General features: G+C 34.3%; 1 protein-coding gene across 1 annotated transcript in view; it reads right to left on the bottom strand.

Annotated features, from left to right (window-relative positions):
• Positions 1–19,714, bottom strand: part of LOC131164830 (uncharacterized) — a 45,961-nt gene extending 26,247 nt beyond the window's left edge. The window contains exons 1-5 of the mRNA XM_058122326.1: positions 19,285–19,714; positions 9,293–9,355; positions 7,105–7,860; positions 6,794–6,928; positions 1,200–1,283 (exon numbers count right to left, since the gene is read on the bottom strand). Of these exons, the coding sequence (XP_057978309.1) occupies positions 1,200–1,283; positions 6,794–6,928; positions 7,105–7,860; positions 9,293–9,355; positions 19,285–19,581 (1,335 nt within the window). The 5' untranslated portion in view covers positions 19,582–19,714. The remainder of the gene's footprint in view (positions 1–1,199; positions 1,284–6,793; positions 6,929–7,104; positions 7,861–9,292; positions 9,356–19,284) is intronic.
• Positions 19,715–24,451: the final 4,737 nt, after the last annotated feature.

Here is a 24,451-nt window from a genome sequence, read left to right on the forward strand (position 1 = left end):
AATGAGTGAAACTTGTCCCATTTGGCAATGACTCTAAATAAGCTCTGACCACCTCTAAATTAGTATATCCCTCCCTCAATCCCTTCCTCTCTCACTCTCTGCGTGCATGCACACACGATACGACCCCATTCTCTCTCCCCCGCTCTACGGATAACGACTGCTATCTCCATATTGGATGGCTCTTCCTCTGTCTTATAAATCTGCATTTTTTTACAATTGATCTGTAATATGATTGATTTTTTTCTCACAAAACCTTATTTGTGTGTGTTAATTTTATCTATAATTAAAATTCATTTTTATTTTTGTGATCAGTATATTTTATCTAAAAAGTAAAAATTGCATGAAAATTTATTTTTGTGATATGAAAATTTCTATGGTTTTATTTTCTATAGTTCTTTATATTCTTAATAAAAAACATATTCAAATGTTTGCCAAACAACTTAAGCTGTTCAGTGTTCATCAGTTCAAACAGACTCTTGGGGGTTTCTTTCCACCAAAAAAAAATATTATTTTTAAAATGGCTGCGCAGTGAGTGGCACAGAATGGGGGTTAAAGTTGTAGACTAACAAGAGTTCCAACAACTATGAGAGAATGTAGTTAAAAATTAAAAAACAATCTCAGTCCCTTAAAGAAAAGAAAAAAAAAATTGGTAAATTAGCAAAAGTTAACCCACCATAATTTCAGTTCAAACACAAAATTAGGATTTTCATCACATTGCATGCAGGCCAAACAAAAAGACTAAAATGTTTGCAGACCAAACCAAATTAACTTTGAAGGATTCAGGTAATAATAAAACAAATGCCAGGAAATTAGATGAGATGCTTATTGGTTTGAGTCATGAGATTACCAAGAAGTTTGATAATTTTAGAAACATACAGACAAATCAGTGGCACGACCATGTCAATTTCCATTTAGAAAAAGTCAATAAATTGTGCATGTCCAGGACATAATTCAGTCCCTTGGGCAAACTTGCAGCCATTTACGTTAAATACAATTGAAGCATATAGGCATAAGATTAACACTTTTTCTGTTAAAGAAAAACAGGTGATAGTATTATAGTTGTCCAAGTAATGAATCATGTCCTTGGCCATTAAACAAAGCTAAGCAAAAGGATAGAACTTAAATGAGTAACAATTCACACCTAAGATTCAGCAAAATATTTGCCATAAAAAATAGCAAAAGCACAATAGAAGCCATACCTTTAACTCACTGGGAGACATGTTCAGTATTTTTGAAGGCTCCAACTCTCCGTTTAGCATACGCCTGGCTAATAGTGCACTGTTCTGCCAAATATTTATTTTTGAAAAAAATTTATTAGAGTTGGACCCTATGCGTTTGTGTTCATACAAGCATATATAAAAGCAGTTCGCACTGACGGTAGAACATTGTTAATTTGTTATCCTACATTTTTATATCAACTGGGGACACTGGTTTAAGGAGCTATTTTTGGAAATATACTTACATTTAATGCATTGGTCTGACCTTTAATATGACAACTGAAAATGCAATAAATGCAAAGAGTATCAAAGTATTAATATTTTTTCAGGAGATCGCAAGAGAAATATATTAAAATAGTAACATTAACCAAAAGTAGTCACAAGAGCCTTTTTTTTTTTTGGCTTGGGAGGCAATACTATCAGGTCATCAGCCAACAGCCTAAGGAAGAGAGGTGTGGTGTTGGCAGACAATTGCTTTCTATGCAAGAAGGTGAGACCCCTTTGGGACATTCTGCTCCACTACAAGTTTAGTGGGTACTGGGGTAATCTGGAGTTTTTATTTTCATTTTTTATTTTAGGCAATGACTGAAAGTCATCTGGTCATGCCACAGAACATTCATCATTTTTCTTATCAGCTGGTTATTCAGGGATACTATCATATCAGGTCATCAGGTAACAGTCTACGGAAGAGAAGTGTAGTTGGCAAACAGGTGCTTTCCGTGCAAGAAGTTGAGAAGTCATGTTTCATTCCGCTTCACTGTGAGTTTAGTGAGGACTGGGGAGATATGGAAAAGGAAAGGTTGGGGCAGGAGGGAGACAGAGACAGAGAGTACAACAACAACAACAAAACCAAGCCTTAGTCCCACTAGGTGGGGTCGGCTATATGAATACTTTTTCACCAATTTATGCGATCATGGACCATCTCTTTTGATAGATTCAAGAATATTAAATCCTTACTCACTATCTCCTCCCAAGTTATTTTAGGTCTACCCCTACCCCTTCTACTACCCCACACAGTAACTAATTCACTCTTCCTCACAAGTGCACTATGGGCCTACGTTGCAGGTGTTCATACCATCCAAGTCATCCCTCCCTTATCTTATCTTTTATAGGAGCTACACCTAACTTACCACGAATATGTTCAATCCTTAATTTATCTTTCAATGTTATACTACTCATCCATCTAAGCATTCTCATCTCGGTAACTTTTACCTTTTGGATATTATGTTTCTTCATCGTCCAACATTCCGTTCCATATAGCATAGCTGGTCTTATAGCTGTCCTATAAAATTTCCCTTTCAATTGTAAGGGTATTCTACGATCACAAAACACACTTAAAGTACTTCTCTATTTTACCCAACCTGCTTTAACCTTATGCATTACATCATCTTCAATTTCTCATTCAACTTGCATGATATTAATACAATATCATCTGCAAACAACATACACCATGGAACCTCCTTTTGAATACTCTTAGTCAATTGGTCCATCACTAAAGCAAAAAGATAAGGACTCAAAGTAGATCCTTGATGTACACCTATGATGATTGGGAATTCTCTAGTTTCTTCATCTATAGTCCTTACATTAGTCATTACTTCATCGTACATATCCTTAATGACATCGGTATACCTACTACATACACCCTTTTTTTCTAAAACCCACCATAGAACTTTCCTAGGTATCCTATCATAGGCTTTCTCAAAGTCAATAAAAATATCATTTGCAAGTCCCTCTTCTTTTCCCTAAACTTTTCCATTAATCTTCTTAAAAGATAAATAGCTTTTCTGGTAGATCTCTTAGGCATAAAACCAAATTGATTTTTTGAGACCTTCGTTTCTAACCTTAATCTTCGTTCAACTACCCTTTCCTATAGTTTCATCATATGACTCATAAGTTTAATTCCACAATAGTTATTACAATTTTGAATATCTCCTTTATTTTTGTATATAGGTATTAAATAAATTAGTTAACCATATAATTCCGTTATTACCTAAGCATTTTTAAACTTCAATTGGGATGTTATCTGGTCCCATAGCTTTCCCATTTTTATCTTTTTTAGTGCAAACTTAACTTCGTTAACTCTAATTTTGTGAATGAATCTCATATTTTTAATCTTTTCCCCATTTGACAATTCTAAGTTTAAGCCTTCTATTTGGTTCTCATTAAACAACTTACTAAAGTAACTTCGCCATTTTTCTTTAATGTCTTCGTCCTTAACTAAAACAATATCATCCTCACATTTTATACATTTTACATTTCCTAAGTTCTTACTCTTCCTTTCTCTAACTTTAGCAAGTTTAAATATATCTCTTTCCCCTTCTTTTGTACCTAATCTATCATACAAACTATTAAATGATCTATATTTAGCTTCACTAACGGTCTTTTTTGCATCTTTTCTTGCCTCCTTATATTTTCCAAAGCTATCTCTGTTTCTACATTTTTGCCATGTTTTATACCAAATTATTTTTGTCTTTATGATTTTTTGCACATTTTTATCCCACCACCAACTCTCTTTGCTATTCAAAAATCTTCCCCTTGATTCGCCTAAAATCTCTTTTGCTATCTTTTTAATAGAGCTAATTAATTTATTCCAAAGAGTATTTGTATCTATCCCATCCTCTATGGCCCAATCCCCATCTTTGATCATTTTATCTTTAAATTTTATTATATTTTCTCCTTTTAGGTTCCACCATCTAGTTCTCTTACACTGGTTTATTTTATCATTTTTCTTCCATTTTTTAATACATATATCTAACACTAAGACTCTATGTTGTGTGGTTAGGCTTTCACTTGGACTAACTTTACAATCCTTGCATGATAAACGATCTACCCTCCTAGTTAAAAAAAAATCTATATGACTTCTATTTTGTCCACTTTTAAAGGTTATTAAGTGTTCTTCTCTCTTCTTAAAGCAAGGATTCATTATACTAAAATCATACGACATAGCGAACTCTAATATCATCTCCCCAGACTCATTTTTGTCTCCATATCCATATCCTCCATGTATCCTCTCATAATTTTTATTATCTTTTCCAACGTGTCCATTTAGATTTCCTCCTATAAATATTTTCTCAGTCCCTACTATGCCTTGTATAATACCATCCATATCTTCCCAAAATTGTCTCTTAAGATTTTCTGCTAAGCCGACTTAAGGAACATAAGCACTAATAATATTCATTATTTCTTGTCCTAATTCCATCTTGATTTTTATAATTCTATCCCCTACTCTAGTCACATCCACAACGCTATCTTTTAAACTTTTGTCTATAATAATGCCTACTCTATTCTTATGTTTTTATTTCAAATGTACCAAAGTTTAAATCCTAATTTATCAATTTCTCTAGCTCTCTCTCCCACCCACTTAGTTTCTTGAAGGCAAATTACATTAATTCTTCTTCTAATCATTATATCCACAATTTCCATACTTTTACTCGTAAGTGTCCCTATATTCCAAGTTGCTAATCTAATCCTATTTTCCTGAACTAACGTCTTTACTTACCTATGTCCAGAATGAAGCAGGAACCCTCACATATTTGACACCATATCCGGGCACCGACACGGCACGTCGCTTCGGGGCGACGACCTAGCCCACCCTCGCCCACTTTTTGCTACACCCGGGTGGTTCAAGTGCAACGCGTCACTCATAAGGGACGCCCCAGCAAATATTCGGGAAGGATTCATATCATAGTGATCTGACAAATTTTACGCTGGCTGTCAACTACCTAACGCAACCCTCCTCCTTTACCCAGGCTTGGGATCGGCTGTGTGTGAAAAATTAGGATACTAAGTGCATCACAGGCGAAGTTAGAGAGAGACAAAGAGTGAGCGATAAGAAACAAGGGCTTTAAAGTGCAAAGTAGGAAGCATACAAATTTTTAAAATTTTTATCCAGAGGCCTGGGGATTTTGCACTAGACCTTGCTGATTGATGGAGTTTCTAGTTCTTGATCTATACTTGTTTTTTTTTTTTTTTTTTATTACACACACAAACATATATATATATATATATATATATATATGAATAGTGTAAATCATTTTCAAGTCCTTAGTTTTATCTAAAATGGCACACAACATTTTTTTATTAGTAGACTTGATGGCTTTTAAGTTTTATCTAAGCCACATCCAAACTAGGAGAAAGTAAAAGTAATTTAATTGTGAATCAGCTTTTACTACATTTCTAACATTTAGCTAATTTAATTTCTTGAGAATAGAAATTTATATAGATTAGTACTAAATCTTTTTCAATTCAAATATCATTGACTTTTTCCTTAATGATGTAACATTTATCTTATAAATGGACCAAACAACCACTAAATTTTATCTAATCTATAAAGTAAATTAACTCCAAATAGACTCTTATTACATTCCTAATGTTCGATTAGTTTGATTCACTATACTAAAAATAATCACATGCAATATATTTTTTTAGTTGGATTAAAGTTAAGAAATTTAAATTTGTACAAATGATTGAAGTTTTACATCATCTATATTAATATTAAATATTTAAATTTCATTTTTTTCACATCCAACACAAAACATAATAAAATAATTTAATCCCCTACAGAACTCTAATAACCATATATCTAATCTTTTGTGAATTTAATCATTGCTTAATTTAGTTAATTTATTTTTTACTAATATGTTTAATTCCCTACATACTGCACGTTTGGTACATAGGGATGAAAAAAATTTTACTTGATTTCGTCATGCTTCCCATACAAATTTTCATTCCATTCCATTAACCAAACATGCCGATATAGGATTTTGTGTACTGATGTATTATTTTTTATTTGTTTTTAGTGGAAAATGTTAGCCTTCACAAAGCCTCCTAATAAGCCTCCTTTTAGTATATCTAACTCATTCATCTTACTGTTTAATGTTATCATGCATCAAAATTTTCACATGTAACAGAGAAGCTTTTCTGACATGTAAAAAAATAATAATTTTGACCAATGCTCAAGGGGTATTCCTTAATAGGACCCTTAATAAAAGAGCCATGTGGAAAGTACATGCATGTTGTGCATATTATGCAATAATAGAACAACCTAGCTCCAAAAATATCCTCAAAATATGACTTCATGTTCAGTCTCTCAATGTCGCCATCATAATCACCACCACCACCACGACCATCATCATCACTATATAAAATGAAAAGGGAATCTTGCACAATCACAGATATATTTTCATAATATTTTCTTAGTGTTTATATGTTACCAAAATAAAGGCAAAAAAAATAATTTTTAGACAGCCCCAAATCAGTCATAAGTTAACAAGCCTTTCATGTTAACATTTGACATTGCATCTTTTATTCCTTTTTTCTTCAGATAATTACACTACATAATAACTATCAAATAGTTTAGGAAGAAAAAGACTTAGGAGAAATAGTAACATAGGATACAATTAATGCAAGCAAGAGAGAGAATAGGGTTTTATAGATCCAATGCCTAGGCCCCTAGAATGTGGAGGTGGTTGTGACTTGAAGACGTAATTTTTAACCACTATGTTTCACATTTAGTCAGCTTGATGTTACAAAACAATAAATTCACACTGGACTGTAAGGACAGATGGCCTTCTAACCTTGAGATTGAACACCAGTTGTCGCATCTTTTGATTGTACTTCTGAAAATCCAGGGAAAAAGCATCATGTGAGGCTTTCTCCAGAGCAGTTACTGCTGGAACAGCAGAATCTGGCCAGCAAAAAGATCCTTCACCCTGGGAAAGGCAACTGATTCAAACATCTCCACCATAAAATACAGTAAAACACTTGGTCCTCTAATTCCAATGGCCACCACAGACTAAAAAATATTTCTTTAATATTTACCATGATATCAAGTCTTTCCATGCCATGTAAAAATATAAAAAAATATATACATATATACAGTCTGCACCTTTAAGCGCTTCTCTTGAGATCTGTTTGCACTTTCTGGGCCAGTATTATCTCCTGCATTGGCAATGCTACTAGATCCACCCTTTTCTTGACCCTCCCCCTGCACGTTGTCTGTGGAAGTGCACACAAACTGAATTCCTTGGAGAAGCTTCTCCAACCATTTGTCGCGTTGTGTTTCTCCGGTTAATGCATTAAAGTTTACTAAAATGGTATAGTATTCCGAGGCATTACTTGTACAGCTACCAGGTGTTTCTGCTTTGAGATGCTGATCAGACCTGGTAGCTGCTTCCTCATCCCTTGAAACATCAATAGGTGACATGTTCTTTTTTCTAAGGAATTTTTTATTCTTCGATGAATCTTCTGGCTCAACTGCAGCATCATCAATCTCAATGTCAGCAAGCTCCCCCAAACGTGCCCGAGTTTTCTGAACAAGAAGATCAATTTCATGTTGTTTACTATCTTCATAGTCTTTATCAGTTAGTCTCCAAAGTTTTCGTTCCACAGTATCATACACCTTTTGCACTATAAAACCAGGATGCTGTTTTCGATTTGGAAGCTGCTTGTCTAAAGGTATAAAATGCACAACACACTTGTGCATCACAGATTCTGCTGGAACCTCATCACGGTGAAAACTATAGAACAACTCCCTTGTGTCACGTGATTGCCAGCTTCCACCTCCTCTTCTCTCCGCTTCCTCAGGACGATAAAACCACTGTCCACTTACCATCAAGCTCCCATCTCTGGTCTGACTAATATCCTAACAAACAAAGAACATCATAGGTTCAAGAAAAGCACACAAACAAATGAACAAATAGTAGAAATTCTTCAAAGAAGCGCATCTAAAGTCCATCCCTAGATGGAGCTTTCACAATTTCTCAATCAAAAAAGGAATCCCAGACAAGTGCAATGCATAACTCAAAGTAGTAATAACTATGACTAATTAATAACAAGATCATAGGCACAGGATGAAATGAAGGTTTAGTTGAAAATCAATCTGTTCTCGACATAAAATAAGATTAAATTTCTTGAGAATGATTTTGTCTTTTGACATTTTAGCCAGCAGAAGCTGCCAACATCTCAATCATTAAGTCATTATATGATCATTTGCAGAATATCCTAATACGATAAGCATTTTTTTAATGGAACTTAAAAAATGACCAATTATACACAGTTCATTCAAAGGCAGAAGCATAAGTTTGAAGGAAGGAAAGTTTCTTCCTTAATAAATTCATTTGTTAATTGAGAAAAAAAAAGTTCTTGGGGAGTACAGGGGAAGAATATAGTAAAGTGTCAGGAAAATTGTTGTGAGCATGATGTAGAACAGGTCGAACATCACACCTTGATCAGAAGGATTGCAAGAAGCTTCCTGCAAGAGGTAGTATATCAAGGTCATAACTTTTGATACAGGAAGAGTTAGACAGCAGATGCACTGAAAGCCCTAGACAAGCCCCATGCATGGTTAGTTTCATTTACAAGATCCGGGTCCATTTTGAGCCTTAAATATGGTAGTTTCAACAGCTTACTGGCATTTTTTTTTTTTTCTATTTTAAGCAATTTTCTATTTTGGATTATTTTCATTTCATATCAAAATGATGTCAAATTTTTTGAAATTTTACTAGTAACTATATTTTGTAATTTTACACTTAATTTCATTTTTTTGGGGATCTTATGAGTTGTCTAGAGGGGCATTGACTTTATAGGTTTTGGAAACTAAAATAGTCTTGTAAGGCCACCGCTGTCTTAACCACTTGATTGATAAAATTCAGTTTTCCTTTATCCCCATTCGCAGAAAATGCTGAAATTGATCTAGGACAGGATTAAACTCCTCTGCTGTTAATAATCTAGACCCTATGCTTTCATCCTACGCTAGACCAGCTTTAGGGGCTCGTGCAAAAAGGCCACAATTGAAGGATGAAGCTATATAAGCATTAAAAGGCTTCCTCAATATATATTTCCAATTCATACATAATTCAAACTACCAACAAGTTTCAAAATAAAACTTCTAAATTTTTTGAAGAGAAACTTTTATTTGGATCCCCTCAGATGGTGAAATTGTAGTATAGCAATCAAACCAAACCTTCCTCAAGAATTGGAGTGCAATTCTGTGCTAGCATGAGATGCATTTATTCTACTCAAGTGATAAGTCAAGAATACAAAAAGTAATACAAGCGTTTTGATAATGCAATCACCTTGATAATTGCAACATAAGGCTTCTGATTTGTATCCTCTGGAACTAAAAGCACAGGATCCTCCTGCACATCAGCCTCGTGAATAAATACCAGAACAAACGAGAAGTACAAGTAAACTGGAATGTGAAATCATGTAATATATTTTGATGCATAAAGTAATAGGAGAAATTCAAATTTAAACCCAAGGGATTTACTTATGCATTCTAGAGTATTCAGTAATCAGACACAGATGCAAAATACCTTAATCCAACCCCTCAAAAGGTGTTAACTAGAAAGAACTAAAAAGAAAAAATAAAGGCAATGAGTTAAATGTGTGAGCAAAAATGATAGAGGAATTTTCATTAAATAGATCTTTATATTTCCAATGACAAAAGAATAAGAAATAACACCTTTTTTTCCTAATTGCACTGAAAACAGTCGGTCAATAAAGAAACAAAATGCATTCAGAATCAGAGAAGTGTCTGGGAAAATAAAGGCATTCCATTGGACCTTGGTTCTAAACTAATGCTAATGGCGTGTTGCAGTTGAAGATGCCTAACGATGTGCTCCATCCAGACACTTGTGTCATGTGTCATGCATCAAATGAGATAGCGAACATTGTTACTTCATCATCTTACAGCGATTCAACTCCCTTGTAGGCTGTTTGAATAATTTTCCTTTTGCAATAGGTCAGTGAGTCTGTTTTGTAGGAGAGATTTTGTGCAGGTGAAATCCAACATTTTAGTAAAAGTAAGAAGAGGTGTTACAACCATATGCTTCGTTTGCTGTCCTTGGGTTTGGGGTTCTACAGGATGGGAAAATTCACAGAATCTCTGAGGACCGACTCTGATAGAGTGATTTTCCTGACATCTCTTTGGGCTGTTGCTCATAATATATTTTGAGATATTTCCCGAGTGACTTGCAAAATGATTGGAGAGCATCACATGTGTGGTTTAAATTTTGCATTTGTTTGTATGATTCCTTTTTCTCCCTATTCTGTAGTCAAGTGCTTTTCCTTTTCATTTTTCCAGGAAGGAAAAAAATTGCAATGAATGCATGTGAAATACCACATGAATCCATAATATTCACACAACTCTTATCAAAATCAAGCTTGAAGTAGAAAAACATGCATAAAAGAGAAAAAGAATAAAAATAAAAATTCTGAAACTACACTTATCTGACTCTAGTGCAACTACACCATTCAGTTGTGCTTCCCAATTTTCATTCGAAAATATCATAACACTTTGTTTGGATTGAATAGTTTGGAGAGAAGAAAAGAAAGGAAACACTTCCTTTTCTTAAACTGAATGGAGAGAAATGAAGTTAAAAGGGGAGGACTGCACGTTTTTGAATCTCTCCAAAAGTGAAGAGATTTGGAGAGAAAAAATCAGCTTTGTAATGCTTTTCTTAAAATGTCAACAATGCCCCATTCAAAACAAAATATATGTAATTACTTCTATAGCCCAGGGCTTTTATTTATTAATTCCATTCCCTCCCATATCAAATGAATCCCTCCAGAAACCACAGTGTCTTCCTTCAAAAGAGCAGTTCTTATCTCCCTCACAGCACATCCTCTCTGTGCACAGCACATCATCTCTCTCCCCACAGCACATCATCTGCATCCTTGTTCACAGGTATGCCAATGTGTTTATGAGATGCTGGGCTATTGCATGAATCCACGAACATGCATGAATGATGAATCAATTAATTGGTGTGTGTGTGTGTGTGTGTTATAATATGATATATATCCTGGTGTGTCTAATTCTTGTTTACAAACACACACACACACACACACGCGCACGCACACACACACACACACACACATATATATATATATATATATATGTATGTATACATATATATATTTTTTATTTGTAGACATTATCTATATATAATTATATATGAATCCATGAATCTGTTATATGAACCTGCGGCCGCATATATTCTATACATGTGTGTATAAATTTGTTATATGCATTTGTTATGTTGATCTGCTATGATTATGTGAGTTCAATGAAAAAGGAATGTGATGTATATATATATATATATATATATGGATGGGCATAAAAAATAAACCTTTTAGCAGAGTGGGATTGAACACAATGATTTGCCCCTGCTCAAGTTATTTGTTCTGCGAGTATTGGTAGTTTAGTCATAAAAAAAATAAAAAATAAAATGAGAGATGAACTGATGGAACAAATAAAGAATGAAAGTAGTTGTCCTAACATATCCAAATAGGACCTGAAGCATTTTTAAGTTTGTGAGATACAGGAAAATAATGGGTCTCCGACCTATAAAACGGTGACCATTGGAGACGAAGTGGTGGAGTTTCTTCACATATTGTCACATAATGTAAACTTGTAAAGAATGGTACAATGATATTTTTCTCCCGTCGCTTTGGGGGGTCCACATTTTCGTAGAGTTTTATAAGTAATAATCTCATGGGAGGACCAATTTCTTCACCAACCTAGTGGATTGGAAATCCCTCCAGAAATTAAAAATAGTTATAGGTGCCATCCATGTTTACAAGTTTAACTTCTTAGCTAAATTTAGTCGTAAAAGGTTGCATAGCATGAATACACATTTGACAAGAATGCATAGGGGCACTTTATGGAGCATATGCTCGCGTAAAAGTGTCTAACAAGGATGCACCAAGGAATTATGATAGGAAAGGTTATCCAACACAAAATGTTCTGGCAGAAAGTTCCTTTGATTTAAAATTCACCTATGCTTTACGTGGATGGGAAGGTATAATAAAAAATGCACTTGCAAGAGAAGATAGTCTCAAGATTCCTCCAGGTATTTTTCAAAAAAATAACATTTAAATGCATTTTGATCATTTACAATTTTACATAAATGATCACGATTTTTAACAGGTAAATATTATCTTGTCCCACGAAGTATATGCTTTGGAGTTATCTTGTCGCTCCTTATAGAGAGTCTGCTACCATTTGAAAGAGAACTCAAATCAACCACCATAAAATCCTCGTGAACTATTTAATCTTCGTCATTCTTCTTTAATAAATGCAATTGAGAGAGCTTTTAGTGTACTAAAGAAGCAATTTCCTATCATTGGTTGCACTCAGCCATATTGCTCTCTTAACACACAAACAAAGAGCATCCCAGCATGTTGTATCCTGTTCTGTTTTTGTAACTTGTTATTCGAATTTTTTTTTAGTTTATTTATTATTATAAAAAAAATGGTCATGTTTGTGTTTTATGACTCCAACTTATTATATCTATCTCACATTAAGTTACATGTTTTATTTTTTTTCATAACTAATTGTTTTTTATATATTGGTAAATGTCTCATTGTGTGGATATAAATGGGTAAACCAGAAAGATGTTCATGAAAACTTCAAATGGATGATGCTTTCATTGATGTGTTTTATCTCTACTATTAATTATAGAAAGCCTGATCAGTTTTCAATCATCTTTCCAAAAACATCCTAAATTTACAAGTTCTCTTATAATTACAGTATTTACAAATTATGGACATATAAGTAAATTTAATATAAAATTTTATTTTAAAATTTTTTAAAAAAAAATCTTTTTAACTTCCCACTATATTTTTAACTCCCATTATCCCCTAAAAAATAATAAAGTGAGGCACACATTTAAAATTAAAGTAAATATTTTTAACTTCCTATTATCTACTACACCGACACAACAACAACAGCAAGCCTTAAGTCCCACTTGGTGGGGTCGACTACATAAATCCTTTTCCGCCAATTCACCCGATCCAAAACATTTTCCTCCATTAGATTAAAGGCTATTAAATCCTTCGTCACTACCTCATTCCAAGTAATTTTAGGCCTACTCCTACCCCTTTTCATGCCAAAAGCCATAACTAACTCACTCCTCCTCACAGGTGCTCTACTAGGCTTGCGTTTAAATGCCCAAACCATTTAAGTTGTCCCTCCGTTATCTTGTTTTCAACCGGTACTATGCCTAAATTTTTGTGTATATGTTCATTTCTTACTTTATCTTTTAATGTTAAACCACACATCCACTCAGCATACGCACCTCAACAACTTTCATTCTTTGTATATGTTGTTTCTTAGTTGCCCATCATTTTGAACCATAAAGCATAGTTGGCCTTATAGTCGTCTTATAAAACTTTCCTTTTAATTTTAAAGATATTCTACAGTCACACAACACACCTGACGCACTCCTCCAATTTACCCAACCTGTCTTAATTCTATGTAATACATCTTCTTCAATTTCCCCTTCACCTTGCATAATAAATCCAAGATCACAAATCTATCAGTGTTATTAGTCTCTTGATTATCTAGGTTAATCTTCTCTCTCTTGCTACTCCTTACATTACTAAAATTACATTTCATATATTCAATCTTATTCCTACTTATCCTAAACCCTTTAGACTCTAATATGGCTCTCCAAAGTTCTAACTTAGATTCCACTCTGCTCCTACTATCATCAATCAACATGATATTATCTACAAACAACATACACTAAGGGATCTCATCTTGGATATTCCTAGTAATTTCATTAATTACTAAAGTAAAAAGATAAGGACTCAAAGTAAAACCTTGATGAACACCTATTGGGAAATGGGAACTCTCTAGACTCTCCTCCTACAGTCCTGACACAAGTCACTACTCTATCATACAAATCCTTAATAACCTCCGTATATCTACTGCAAACTCCCTTCTTTTCTAATACCCACCAAAGCACTTCCCTAGGTACTCTATCATAAGCTTTCTCTAGATTAATAAAAACCAAATGCAAGTCCTTTTTCTTTTCCCTAAACTTTTCCACTAAACTTCTTAAAAGATAAATAGTTTCTATTGTTGATCTCCCAGGCATAAAACCAAATTGATTTTCTAAAATCCTCATTTCTAATCTTATTCTATGTTCAATTATCTTTTCCCATAATTTCATCGTATGGCTCATAATCTTAATTCCACGATAATTATTACAATTTTGAGTGTCGCTTTGTTTTTATACAAAGGTACTAACGTACTCTTACTCCATTCTTCAGGCATTTCCTTGATTTTTATAGTATTATTGAGTAGATTCGTTAACCAAATAATTCCTTTATCCCCTAAACATTTCCAGACTTCAATTGGTATTTTATTCGGTCCTATATATTTCCCACATTTCATCTTTTTTAATGTCATCTTAACTGCAAGGACTCTAATTTTACGAATAAATCTCCTATTTTTAATCTTCTCTTCATTTGTCACTTCCAAGTTCAATCTTTCATTTTGGTTTTCATTGAACAACTTATCAAAGTATTCCGCTACCTTTCTTTTATGTCTTCTTCTCTAATTAAGACATTATCATTCTCATCTTTTATACATTTTACAAAACCTAAATCTTTGCATTTTCTTTCTCTAACTCTAGCAAGTCTATAAATGTCTTTTTCTCCCTCTTTTGTATCTAGCTTAGTATATAAAGTATCATAAGCTCTATGTTTAGCTTCATGATAGTCATTTTTGAATTTTTTCTCGCTTCTTTATATTTTTCAAGATTTTTTATATTTCTACAATTTTGTCATATCTTATACCAATTTCTTTTCATCTTAAAGGTTTTTTATGCTTCTTGATTCCACCACCAACTTTCTTTACTACCCAAGCATCTACCTATAGACTAGCCTAAAACCTCTTTTGCTATCCTTACGATAGAATTCGCCATTTTATTCCAAACAATATTTGCATCAGCCTTTTTCCCTATTGTCCAATCACACTCTTTGTTTATTTTATCTTTGAATTTTACTATATTATCTCCCTTCAAGTTCCACCATCTAGTCCTCTTGTGTTGATTTATGCTACTGCTTCTCTTCCATTCTTTAATATGTATATCTAATACTACGATTCTATGATGTGTAGTCAAACTTTTACAATCCTTAAAATAGACAATCCTTCCTCTTAGTTAAAAAGAAATCTATTTGGCTTTTATTGTACCCACTCTTGAAAGTTATTACGTGTTCTTCTCCTTTTATAAAGCAATTATTCAATAGAATCAAATCGTAAGATATGGAAAAATCTAAGATTGTATCACCGGACTCATTTTTCTCTTCATATCCATGGTCTGCCTCCATGTATCCTCTAATACTCTATAAATCCTTCCCAATGTGACCATTCAAATCAGCTCCTATGAATTTCTTTTTAGACATCGAAATCCCTCGTAAAATACTATTCATATCTTCCCAAAATTGCCTTTTCAAATTTTCTGCTAAGCCTATTTGGGGAGCATATGCACTAATGGCGTTCACTATCTCTAGGCCTAAAACTAACTTGACTGTAATGATCCTATCCCCTATTCTTTTAACATGTGCTACATTTTCTTTTAGGTCTCTATCTACAATAATACCCACCCCATTTTTATGTTTCTCTTTGCCAGTGTACCAAAGTTTAAATCCTAATTTTTCAATTTCCCTAACTTTCTCTCCTGCCCATTTTGTCTCTTGAAGGCAGACTAAATTAATTGTCCTTCTAAACATTATTTCCACCATTTCCGTACTTTTTTCCAATAAAAGTCCCTATATTCCAAGTAGCTAATCTTACCTTAGTTTCTTGTACTAACTTATTAACCCTCTCCCCTTTATACCGACTCGCTCGCTCTATTCCCTTGATTTAGGTTATTTTTTTCTTAGAATTCATGATAAAAAGATCTGACAAAGTTTTACGTTGGCAGTCAGCTACCTAACACAACCCTGCTCCTTTATCGGGGCTTGCGACCGGCTATGTGTACAAAGACTTTGTGTTGCACAAGTGAAGTACAAGTTTGCGTTTTTTTATTTTTTAGCAAACTTATTTCACAAAGACAGTCTTCTAAGTTGCACCCTACAATTAATAGAAACTACTCACACAATACAATGCATTAAAAAAATTTTAAGAGTGCGCATAAGCTGGACTTAATCCATGCAATATAAAAAATTGTTATATTCCAAGACTTGCAAATGAAAACGCAAAAACACAAAAAACAAATATTAAGCCTACAAATCCTAGAAACAAAATCACCACAGCTAACCAACTATTGGAAAAAATAAATTAATAAAAATAATAAGAAAAGAAATAACAAGAGAGAAGACGATCTCACCGGTGGCTAAAACTAAAAAAGGTCAACACAACTGCTTGAAAAATACCCTTTGATGCAAAAAAAATTGATGTTGGTAATGAGAATCAATTGAAGAATATTTACGCAACAAGGAATTGCAAGAATTCTTCAATCTGCCCAAATAGGAGTTGGGTCAGTGGCTTTGACTGCTATATCATAGGAAATTTGATGCTGCTAACGAAGAAAAAGAAGAAGAAGAAAAAGAAGAAAGAAAATTGATGTTGGTAAAGAAAATCAATTGAAGAATATTTAAGCAACAATGAGAAGAACAAATAAAGGAAAGAACAGAATAGAACAGAACAGAACAGAGGTAAAAGGCAGAATCTGAAGAGAAAAGAGAAGGAAGAAGGAGAGGAGAGGAGAGGAGGAGGAGGAGGAGAAGAAGAAGAAGAAGAAGAAGAAGAAAAATAAAATATTTTAACAAGGCAGGCACACATGTAATGTGTGCCCATGACTAGTAACCAACAAGTAGAGGCAGGTTGAAGGATTTTTCAGTCCACTAGCCTATGAAAAAGTCAAGTGGCGTGAAAAAGCAATTATATAATGCGAGCCAAATTTAGTAACTACACATGCATATGCACACATAGCACTCTATATAATTCAACCCATATCACTCCTCACCCCTCTCTCTCTCTCTCTCTCTCTCTCTCTCTCTCTCTCTCTCTCTTTCTCTTTCCTGCAGAATTGTCTGTCACCACTCCCTTAGTGACCAATAGTACCAAATAGAAGACCTCAAACGGTTATTAAAGCCCCATCTACTTTGATCATTTTAATGAGTGCTTTGATCTATTCTATTACCAAGGTCCGCTTAGATCCTAATTGCCCACACATTTACTGTTGAACCTGGAGTTAGGAAGGAATTGATAGTGATGATTTTTTATTATTGTGTGGATCTTGATCACCGCATATTTACTGCTAAACCTGAAAATTGGAAGGAATTGGTTGTGGTATGATTTTTAATTATTGCGTGGAAATTATTCGCAGTGCTACTCAGTTAAGTTAAAATTTGCAGGCCACAAACAATTACGATAAGTTGGTTGAACTTTTTTGCCTTAGAAAGTGATCATATGCTTAATTCAACCTTGACATTGACCAACTAGTGTACCAGAATGATGTAACTTTTTGGAAAGCTTCAGTTATGGAGATGATGATACTCAGATGGTTTCTCCAATTATCCTGAAGAAACTCAAAGCAAAACATCTTCCAAAGGCAAAAAAATTAAAATTTTCATATGTTAATACTTTAAAGTCTGCAATTTTTGACATTGCAGCAGCTATAACAGAGGGAGACCTTACCATGGCACTGGTGGCGGATCTAGGAATCACCACAGGGGAGGCAAAAGTACACAAGTAAAATTTTTAATTTAGTTTACAAAAAAATAAAATAAATATTTTTTTTTTTTCTTCCCCCTATGTTTCTCGCTCAACAGTTAGATCGGTGTCGTAATCCTACTCCTATTATGCTCCGCTTGAATTGAAACCAAGATGCACCAGTGTCTAACAATGCCTTATAAATTTTAGTGGCGGTGTTTTGTATTTTTGTATAATACGCATTTCAAAGCAGCCACCAAGGCGCTATAATTGTGATTCTCCTTTCAAAATATTAACAATTAAAAAAGAAGAATTCCTTACTTGCTTGGTTTTCTTGTGACTACGTAGTATGCCTAAAGTAACTAGAAGTCTTGAAACTAAACTTAGTTTAGTTAGTGGAATAATTATTCAAATCCAATGAGAAAGTTGAGAGAAGGAGGGAACAGTTATCCCTTATATATTACTTATTATTTCATCTTGTCTGTAATAAGAAAGAAATAGACCTTCCCATGATGAAATTTAAAAATAGTTATTTCTTTCCTATACCTTATTATGGATTAATAAAAAAAAAATCATTTCAAAAACTTAATTTTTTGTGTAATTAATTGCAACTAACTTCTTATAATTAATTTATTCTTATTAATAGGCATCCTGCAGACTAAACTAACCTAAAACTTATTTATTTAATGCAATTCACATATCTATGCAAGAAGTCAGGAGAGAAACAAAATGTAGAGTTTCAAATTTAAAATCACAAAAATTCTCTGATTTAAACTAGGAAAAAAATACAATAGGAATTTATGGGGGAGCAAAAGGCGAAGTATTTTGGGGGAAGCGAGGCGAGCAAGACCTGAGTTGATGGAGGAATATTTTGAAAAACCAAAGGATAAACATCCTTACCCTTTTTTATCGGACATATCCTAAGCGAAGGTGGCTTTTTTATCGTTAATTTGGATAGTCCTGAGCTCGTTTATTATAGCCTTCAATTTGTGAGAAATAATAAGTGAATGGTTGAAAAAAAATCTTGTTGCCAAGAAACAAGAATCAATTTATTGGATGGAAAACTAACTTTTCAAGAAATTCAGGAAAAAGAAAGAAAGAGAAGTAATAAATGGAGACTCAACTAATTTAGCCAACAAGATCGATTTGGTAGAACAATATTAAATCTTTTCTCTTCTCTCCTATTATCCAAAGGGAGATATCATTCACCTCTCTTTTCTCTTCTCACATCCAAACAGCACAGGAAAAAAATTGCACACTTTCGATTTTATTTTCTCTTCATTAAAGAACCACTATCATTTCTTTCTTTACACTCCTAATCGTCCAAACAAAGTGTAAACCATATAACTCGGAATTTTAACGTGCCTTCCCTCGTTGTTTCTAAAAAGAACAAAAATGAGAGCAGACGACTTCAAGTTCTCGTCCCCAAACCTAACAAGAAGATTAAAAACACAAAGACACACACAAAACCTAATCAAAAGTTCAAGCACCACGCAAGTTCAAGTACCTATGAAATTTCAAGTCTAGCCAAACAAACATAACCTGTAAGGCTCCACGAAATCAAAATTAAGGAAATTTAAACGACAAAAGAAAGGTAGATGTACAGCCAAAACTCACGAGATCGAAGTGGTTGCCATCGAACTCAAAGGCCGCATAGTGGCTCCTCCTGCCGCGGCCTTTGCCAGAAACCTTAACGACGTCGCCGATAGGTTTGGCATCCTCGGGGACGGCGTCTTCGCCGCTGTTCGAGGACTTGGCCTCTTCTTCCTCTTCTTCCTCCTCCTGAAGCTTTACCTTTTTCCTCTTCCTCAGCTTGGGCAGTTGGTGGTCTTCCCCGTTCGAGGAGTGGGAGGGTCGCGGAGCCTCCTCCTCGTCGTCGCTGGTAGGGATACGCGCTAATCGCCTGTTCCTCATTTCCTTCTCCCTCCCTTTCTCGCGCTCTCTCTTCCCCGTCTCTCTTCGTCTCCCTGGCCTGTTTGTTAGAGCTGTGCGCCTGTGCCTGTGAATCGAGCCCGCCCAAGACAAAATACGATAAGAATGCTCTAAATGAAATTGTGTCGAATATTATCTTTTAACGATTATAGAACATTGTAGATAAAATTTTAACAAAAACATATATGTTCTTTATTCTTTTTTATTTTATTTGTTTAAATTATATTTTTAAAATATAAATATATATTTTTTATATAATAAATTTAATATAAAATAAATAAATGGGCGAACTCTTGATTTATCTAAATAAATTATATAAATATTCTTTTTTAATTTTGATTTTACTTTCTTTAGAAGTGTTATGTTTTACTTTTAGAGTATAAGGAAATTTTTATCATTAAATGTTCCCTCCAAAAGCTTTATTTTATAGAAATTGTTAGGTTTTGCTAATTAACATCATCACATTATAGGTAATTAATCAATATTTTTTTAAAATTTTGAGTAATTATTAAAAAATAACTATAAACTAAAAAATACACAAAAATCAAATATTTGATTGGCTGTTATTGGCACTTATTTTAGTTTTTGAAAAGAAAAAAAAATAAAAATAAGTCAGTTTTTCAAAGAGTTTTAGGTTCAAAAATACAATTGTAAATAGGGAAAGTAATCTCTTGATTCTTTTTAAGAGGAACTGTTAAAGATATTAATGCCCTAAAATACTTATTTTATGTGTGGTTACTACTCTTGTCATGTATGTGTCCCTTTAAAAAAATCAATTTTTTAGAGTAGATATATAAAAAATATATATGAAAAAAATAGATATAGCATGGACTGGTTGACTGAACTTTGCTTCTTGATAAGGCCGATGGACCTTCCACTAAAGGGCAGTCAATCACTTGCTAAGGACAAACTCTCCTTTTTTATTTTTCCTAACAAATGTTATACAATAACAAAATCAAACCTTAAGTCCCACTAGGTGGGGTCGGCTATATGAATCCTTTTCTGCCAATTTATGCGATCATGAACAATTTCTTTTGACAAATTCAAGGATATTAAATTCTTACTCACTATCTCCTTCCATGTTATTTTAAGTTTACCCCTATCCCTTCTAATGTCCCCCACAGTAACTAACTCACTTTTCCTCAATAGTTTTGTAAGGCCTTGAACCCGTAAGTGAGGTCTAGGGTGTTATTTCTCTATACTATACTATCTCTGATACCACCTATAGTGCCCTGAACCCCGTAAGTGGGGTCCAGGGTGTTATTTCTCTATACTATACTATCTCTGATACCAAAATTATCAATAAAAGCAGCGGAAATAGTTCATACATCTCATATGCATTACCAGAGTTCTATACTACACAAATATAAGTATCTCCATACAACGTTATTACAACCCAAAGGTTAAAATAAAACATAAAAAGTTTCATATCTTACAACCACTCACAACTACAAAAAACTAAACCCTTCCCAAAGCTTCCTAAGCTCGATCTCCTGCAAGTCCTGAAAATTTTAATAATTTGCTAGGGTGAGACACCTCTTAGTAAAAATGAATATATTATCATCAATGTGTGGCTAGCATGAGTTTTCGTGTAGACAAAATATAACCTTTACTTTAACTTTACGAAACACTGCTTTTAAAATTGTAACTCTCGCCTATATAAATAGGTAAATATACTTTCCATTTTATTTATAACATAATTCTATCATATACTTTCAACCCAGTCATAACATAATTCTATCATTATACATAGAAGAATTTTTCTGTCTGGCAATCATGTAATATCATGAATTCACCCCGCATGATCGGGTTATGCAGCCCGAAGGCTAGACTTTGTCCAAGTGATCAATCCAAAGCTAAACCAATAAAGTCTTGTCTGTAAGTACGACTTGCCACCCCATGCTAACTCGTATATCGGGAGGATAAAAATCCCATGCTGATTTGCATATAATAAGAGGGTAACCCCATGTTGTCCCGTACAGGGAGGATACGATCCCATACTGACCCGCGTATACCGGGAGGGTACTCTACTCTTCTTAGGCCAAGTCGACTATCTCATACCAACACTTTTACCGCACAGAGTAGCTGCACTATACTTCCTCTAGTAGCCTGAGTATCAAGCTTTCACGTGATCCGTACATCACCATATCCATTTATCCTCATGCTAACCTATATATAGAGGAATAATCCCATGCTAACCCGTACGTCCATTCATAACATTTATCATTTCAATATCTATGGATTATTTTTAACAGTTCTAGTAAAACAATATGATATTATACATTTACAGTACATCCTTCTGAAAATCACAACTTCTTTATTAATATAATAAATCTCATGTCATACGATTTGAATGTCATAACATAACATAATAATTTTGACCGGAGAAATCATATCATATGATACTCAATATACTTTAATGAAAACCAGGGTATAATCACCTCTACCATTTTATCTTAACTCAAAATATATAATTTACAAGAAAACGAAGATAAAGAGCCCTACTCACTTTGATCATTCTTAATATACGTCGATAAACCATAGTTCTCATTTCTACATGCCTAATTCATTCTTAAAATTATATGTAGTATTCTTGTAATCACATACTCCATATTAAACAGTTCAATTTATGAAATAAACTGATATAATCCAATTTCTTTATTTATACTCAACTTTAACCGATTAATTTTCAAAAATATAACTATCATAATATTCATATATCCATATATGGTAGTTTAATTGGTTCAATTTAGAAAACAAGCTGACATAATATATTCCCCTTACTTGTTCATGAAAATATGCCTATTATACTCGGAAGATGGAAACCCTAGCTTTTTGAAACCACCGCAAAAAGTAAGCCGACGAGCCGAGAGAGAAGAGAGAGAGATGATCGAAGAGCGAGAGTGGATCTCGGGGAGCCTTAGGAGCGAGAAAAACCCGTGAAGGATGAGAGGAACTGAAACCCTTGCTTTTAGAGAGAGATAGAATATGGATTTTTTTAAAAAAATAACCTAACTTCTATTTATAGGCAAGCTACCCCCACACGAAACTGTCGATAGTTTCAAGAAAACCATTGACGATTTGGCCCTGTGATATAAACACTCTCGGTAGTTTAAACTGTCAACGATTTTCTGAGACTTTCTCAAACCGTCGATAGTTTGACTTGTTCCAAACCCATTTCCTTCTTTTCTTTTCCTCTTTTTTTCTTTTCATTTATTTCCATTCATTTATCTTTTCTTTTATTTATTTATCTTGGTTCGAGTCTCTACAATCTCCCCCCCCCCCCAACCCACCTTATAGAAATTTCATCCTCGAAATTTTCTAACGATGACTCCATGTAAAATCCGTCATGAATCCGACAGGTTTAAGTTAGACTCGTAAACATCTCAAATCAAATCTTATAACTAACGCGAACCCTTGAATCAATCTTCCAGCTCTAATATCTCCTACTATAATCTCAATTACTCAATTTCAAAGTCAACACCAAAACTAAGGTATCACGACCTTTCACTATACTACATTACCTCCCCAAAATTTTGGAACTACCAAAATTGACACAACTGTAAGATAAAGTAACATTCCTACATGCAATGTTACAGGATCAATGCCCAACCACTTTGATTTCCAATCACAATTCTCTCGAAACTAATATATATGACCTTCATAGATTTATATTTGGAAATGATACACTAATATTAGAAAACCTACTTAAGCAAAAAAAATCATATCAGTTTCTTTAACAACCGAAAATCTTGCTCCCTAAACAATAGTATTCTGAACCCTTATGATTTGATCACCATACAAACACCATAAATAAACAACCAAGATATTATGTAATTGCAGTCTTTGAAAATATAAAAGTATTACCTGTCTCTTCGTCACCCGCATCTCCTAAACCTCTTGGGATAAAGGAGAAAACCCGCATCAGGGCGGTGTTCCTCTGATAATTGCCTCGGGGTGCCGGATTGTTCCCCTGGTACTGATTAGGAGTGGGTGCGTTCTTTTGCGGCCCACGATAATCTCGTGCCAAGTGACCAGGCCTACTGCACCAATAGCGGTTAGCACTTCTAGCCTGAAATTCACCCCGATGCCACTTATTACATATAGGACATAGAGGGCGTGATGGATTACCTTGATAGGGTTGACTCTCTATTTCCTGCCTCTGACCCACATCACTATCATACCTCTTCCACGGCCCTGACTGGCATCAACGTGAAAATCTAGAGGCACGCGCCTCTTCTGTTGATCCGACAACTTTGCACCTCTCTGTAGGCTTTTCTCTAGTACCATCGCTTTATCCACCAATTTTAGGAAGTTTTGAACTTGAAATCGCACTACCTGCGCATAGATTCTCAGACTCAGACCCCTCACAAATCTCCACGCTTTCTAGGGCTCATTAGAAACCATATACGGCGCGAACCAAGACAACTCGATAAACTTAGTCGCATACTATCGAACAGTAAAGTTTCCCTGGGTTAGATTCGTAAACTCCTCCGATTTTGCATCCTTGGTGGTAGCAGGGAAGTACCTATCAAAGAAAAACTCCTTGAAACGGCTCAAGGTCAGAGTCGCGGGTCTTGGCCTCTGATCTTCTAAACATTTTACTGATCTCCACCATCGCTTAGCCTCTCTAGTAATTTTAAAGGTGGCATACATCACCTTCTGTTCATCTATGTAGCACGGCACTGCCAGCAGCTCCTCTATTTCCTAAATCAAATTCTCTACCACAAACGGATCAGCTCTGCCCGCAAACGTGGGGGGATTCATCCGGATAAACTACTCAATAAAGCAGCTGATTACGAGTCAAAGTTACGTAATTAGGCGTTTAAAATCATGCATTAAAGATTATAAT

This window comes from Malania oleifera, chromosome 9 (assembly GCF_029873635.1).
Source record: "Malania oleifera isolate guangnan ecotype guangnan chromosome 9, ASM2987363v1, whole genome shotgun sequence".
Lineage (NCBI taxonomy): Eukaryota > Viridiplantae > Streptophyta > Magnoliopsida > Santalales > Ximeniaceae > Malania > Malania oleifera.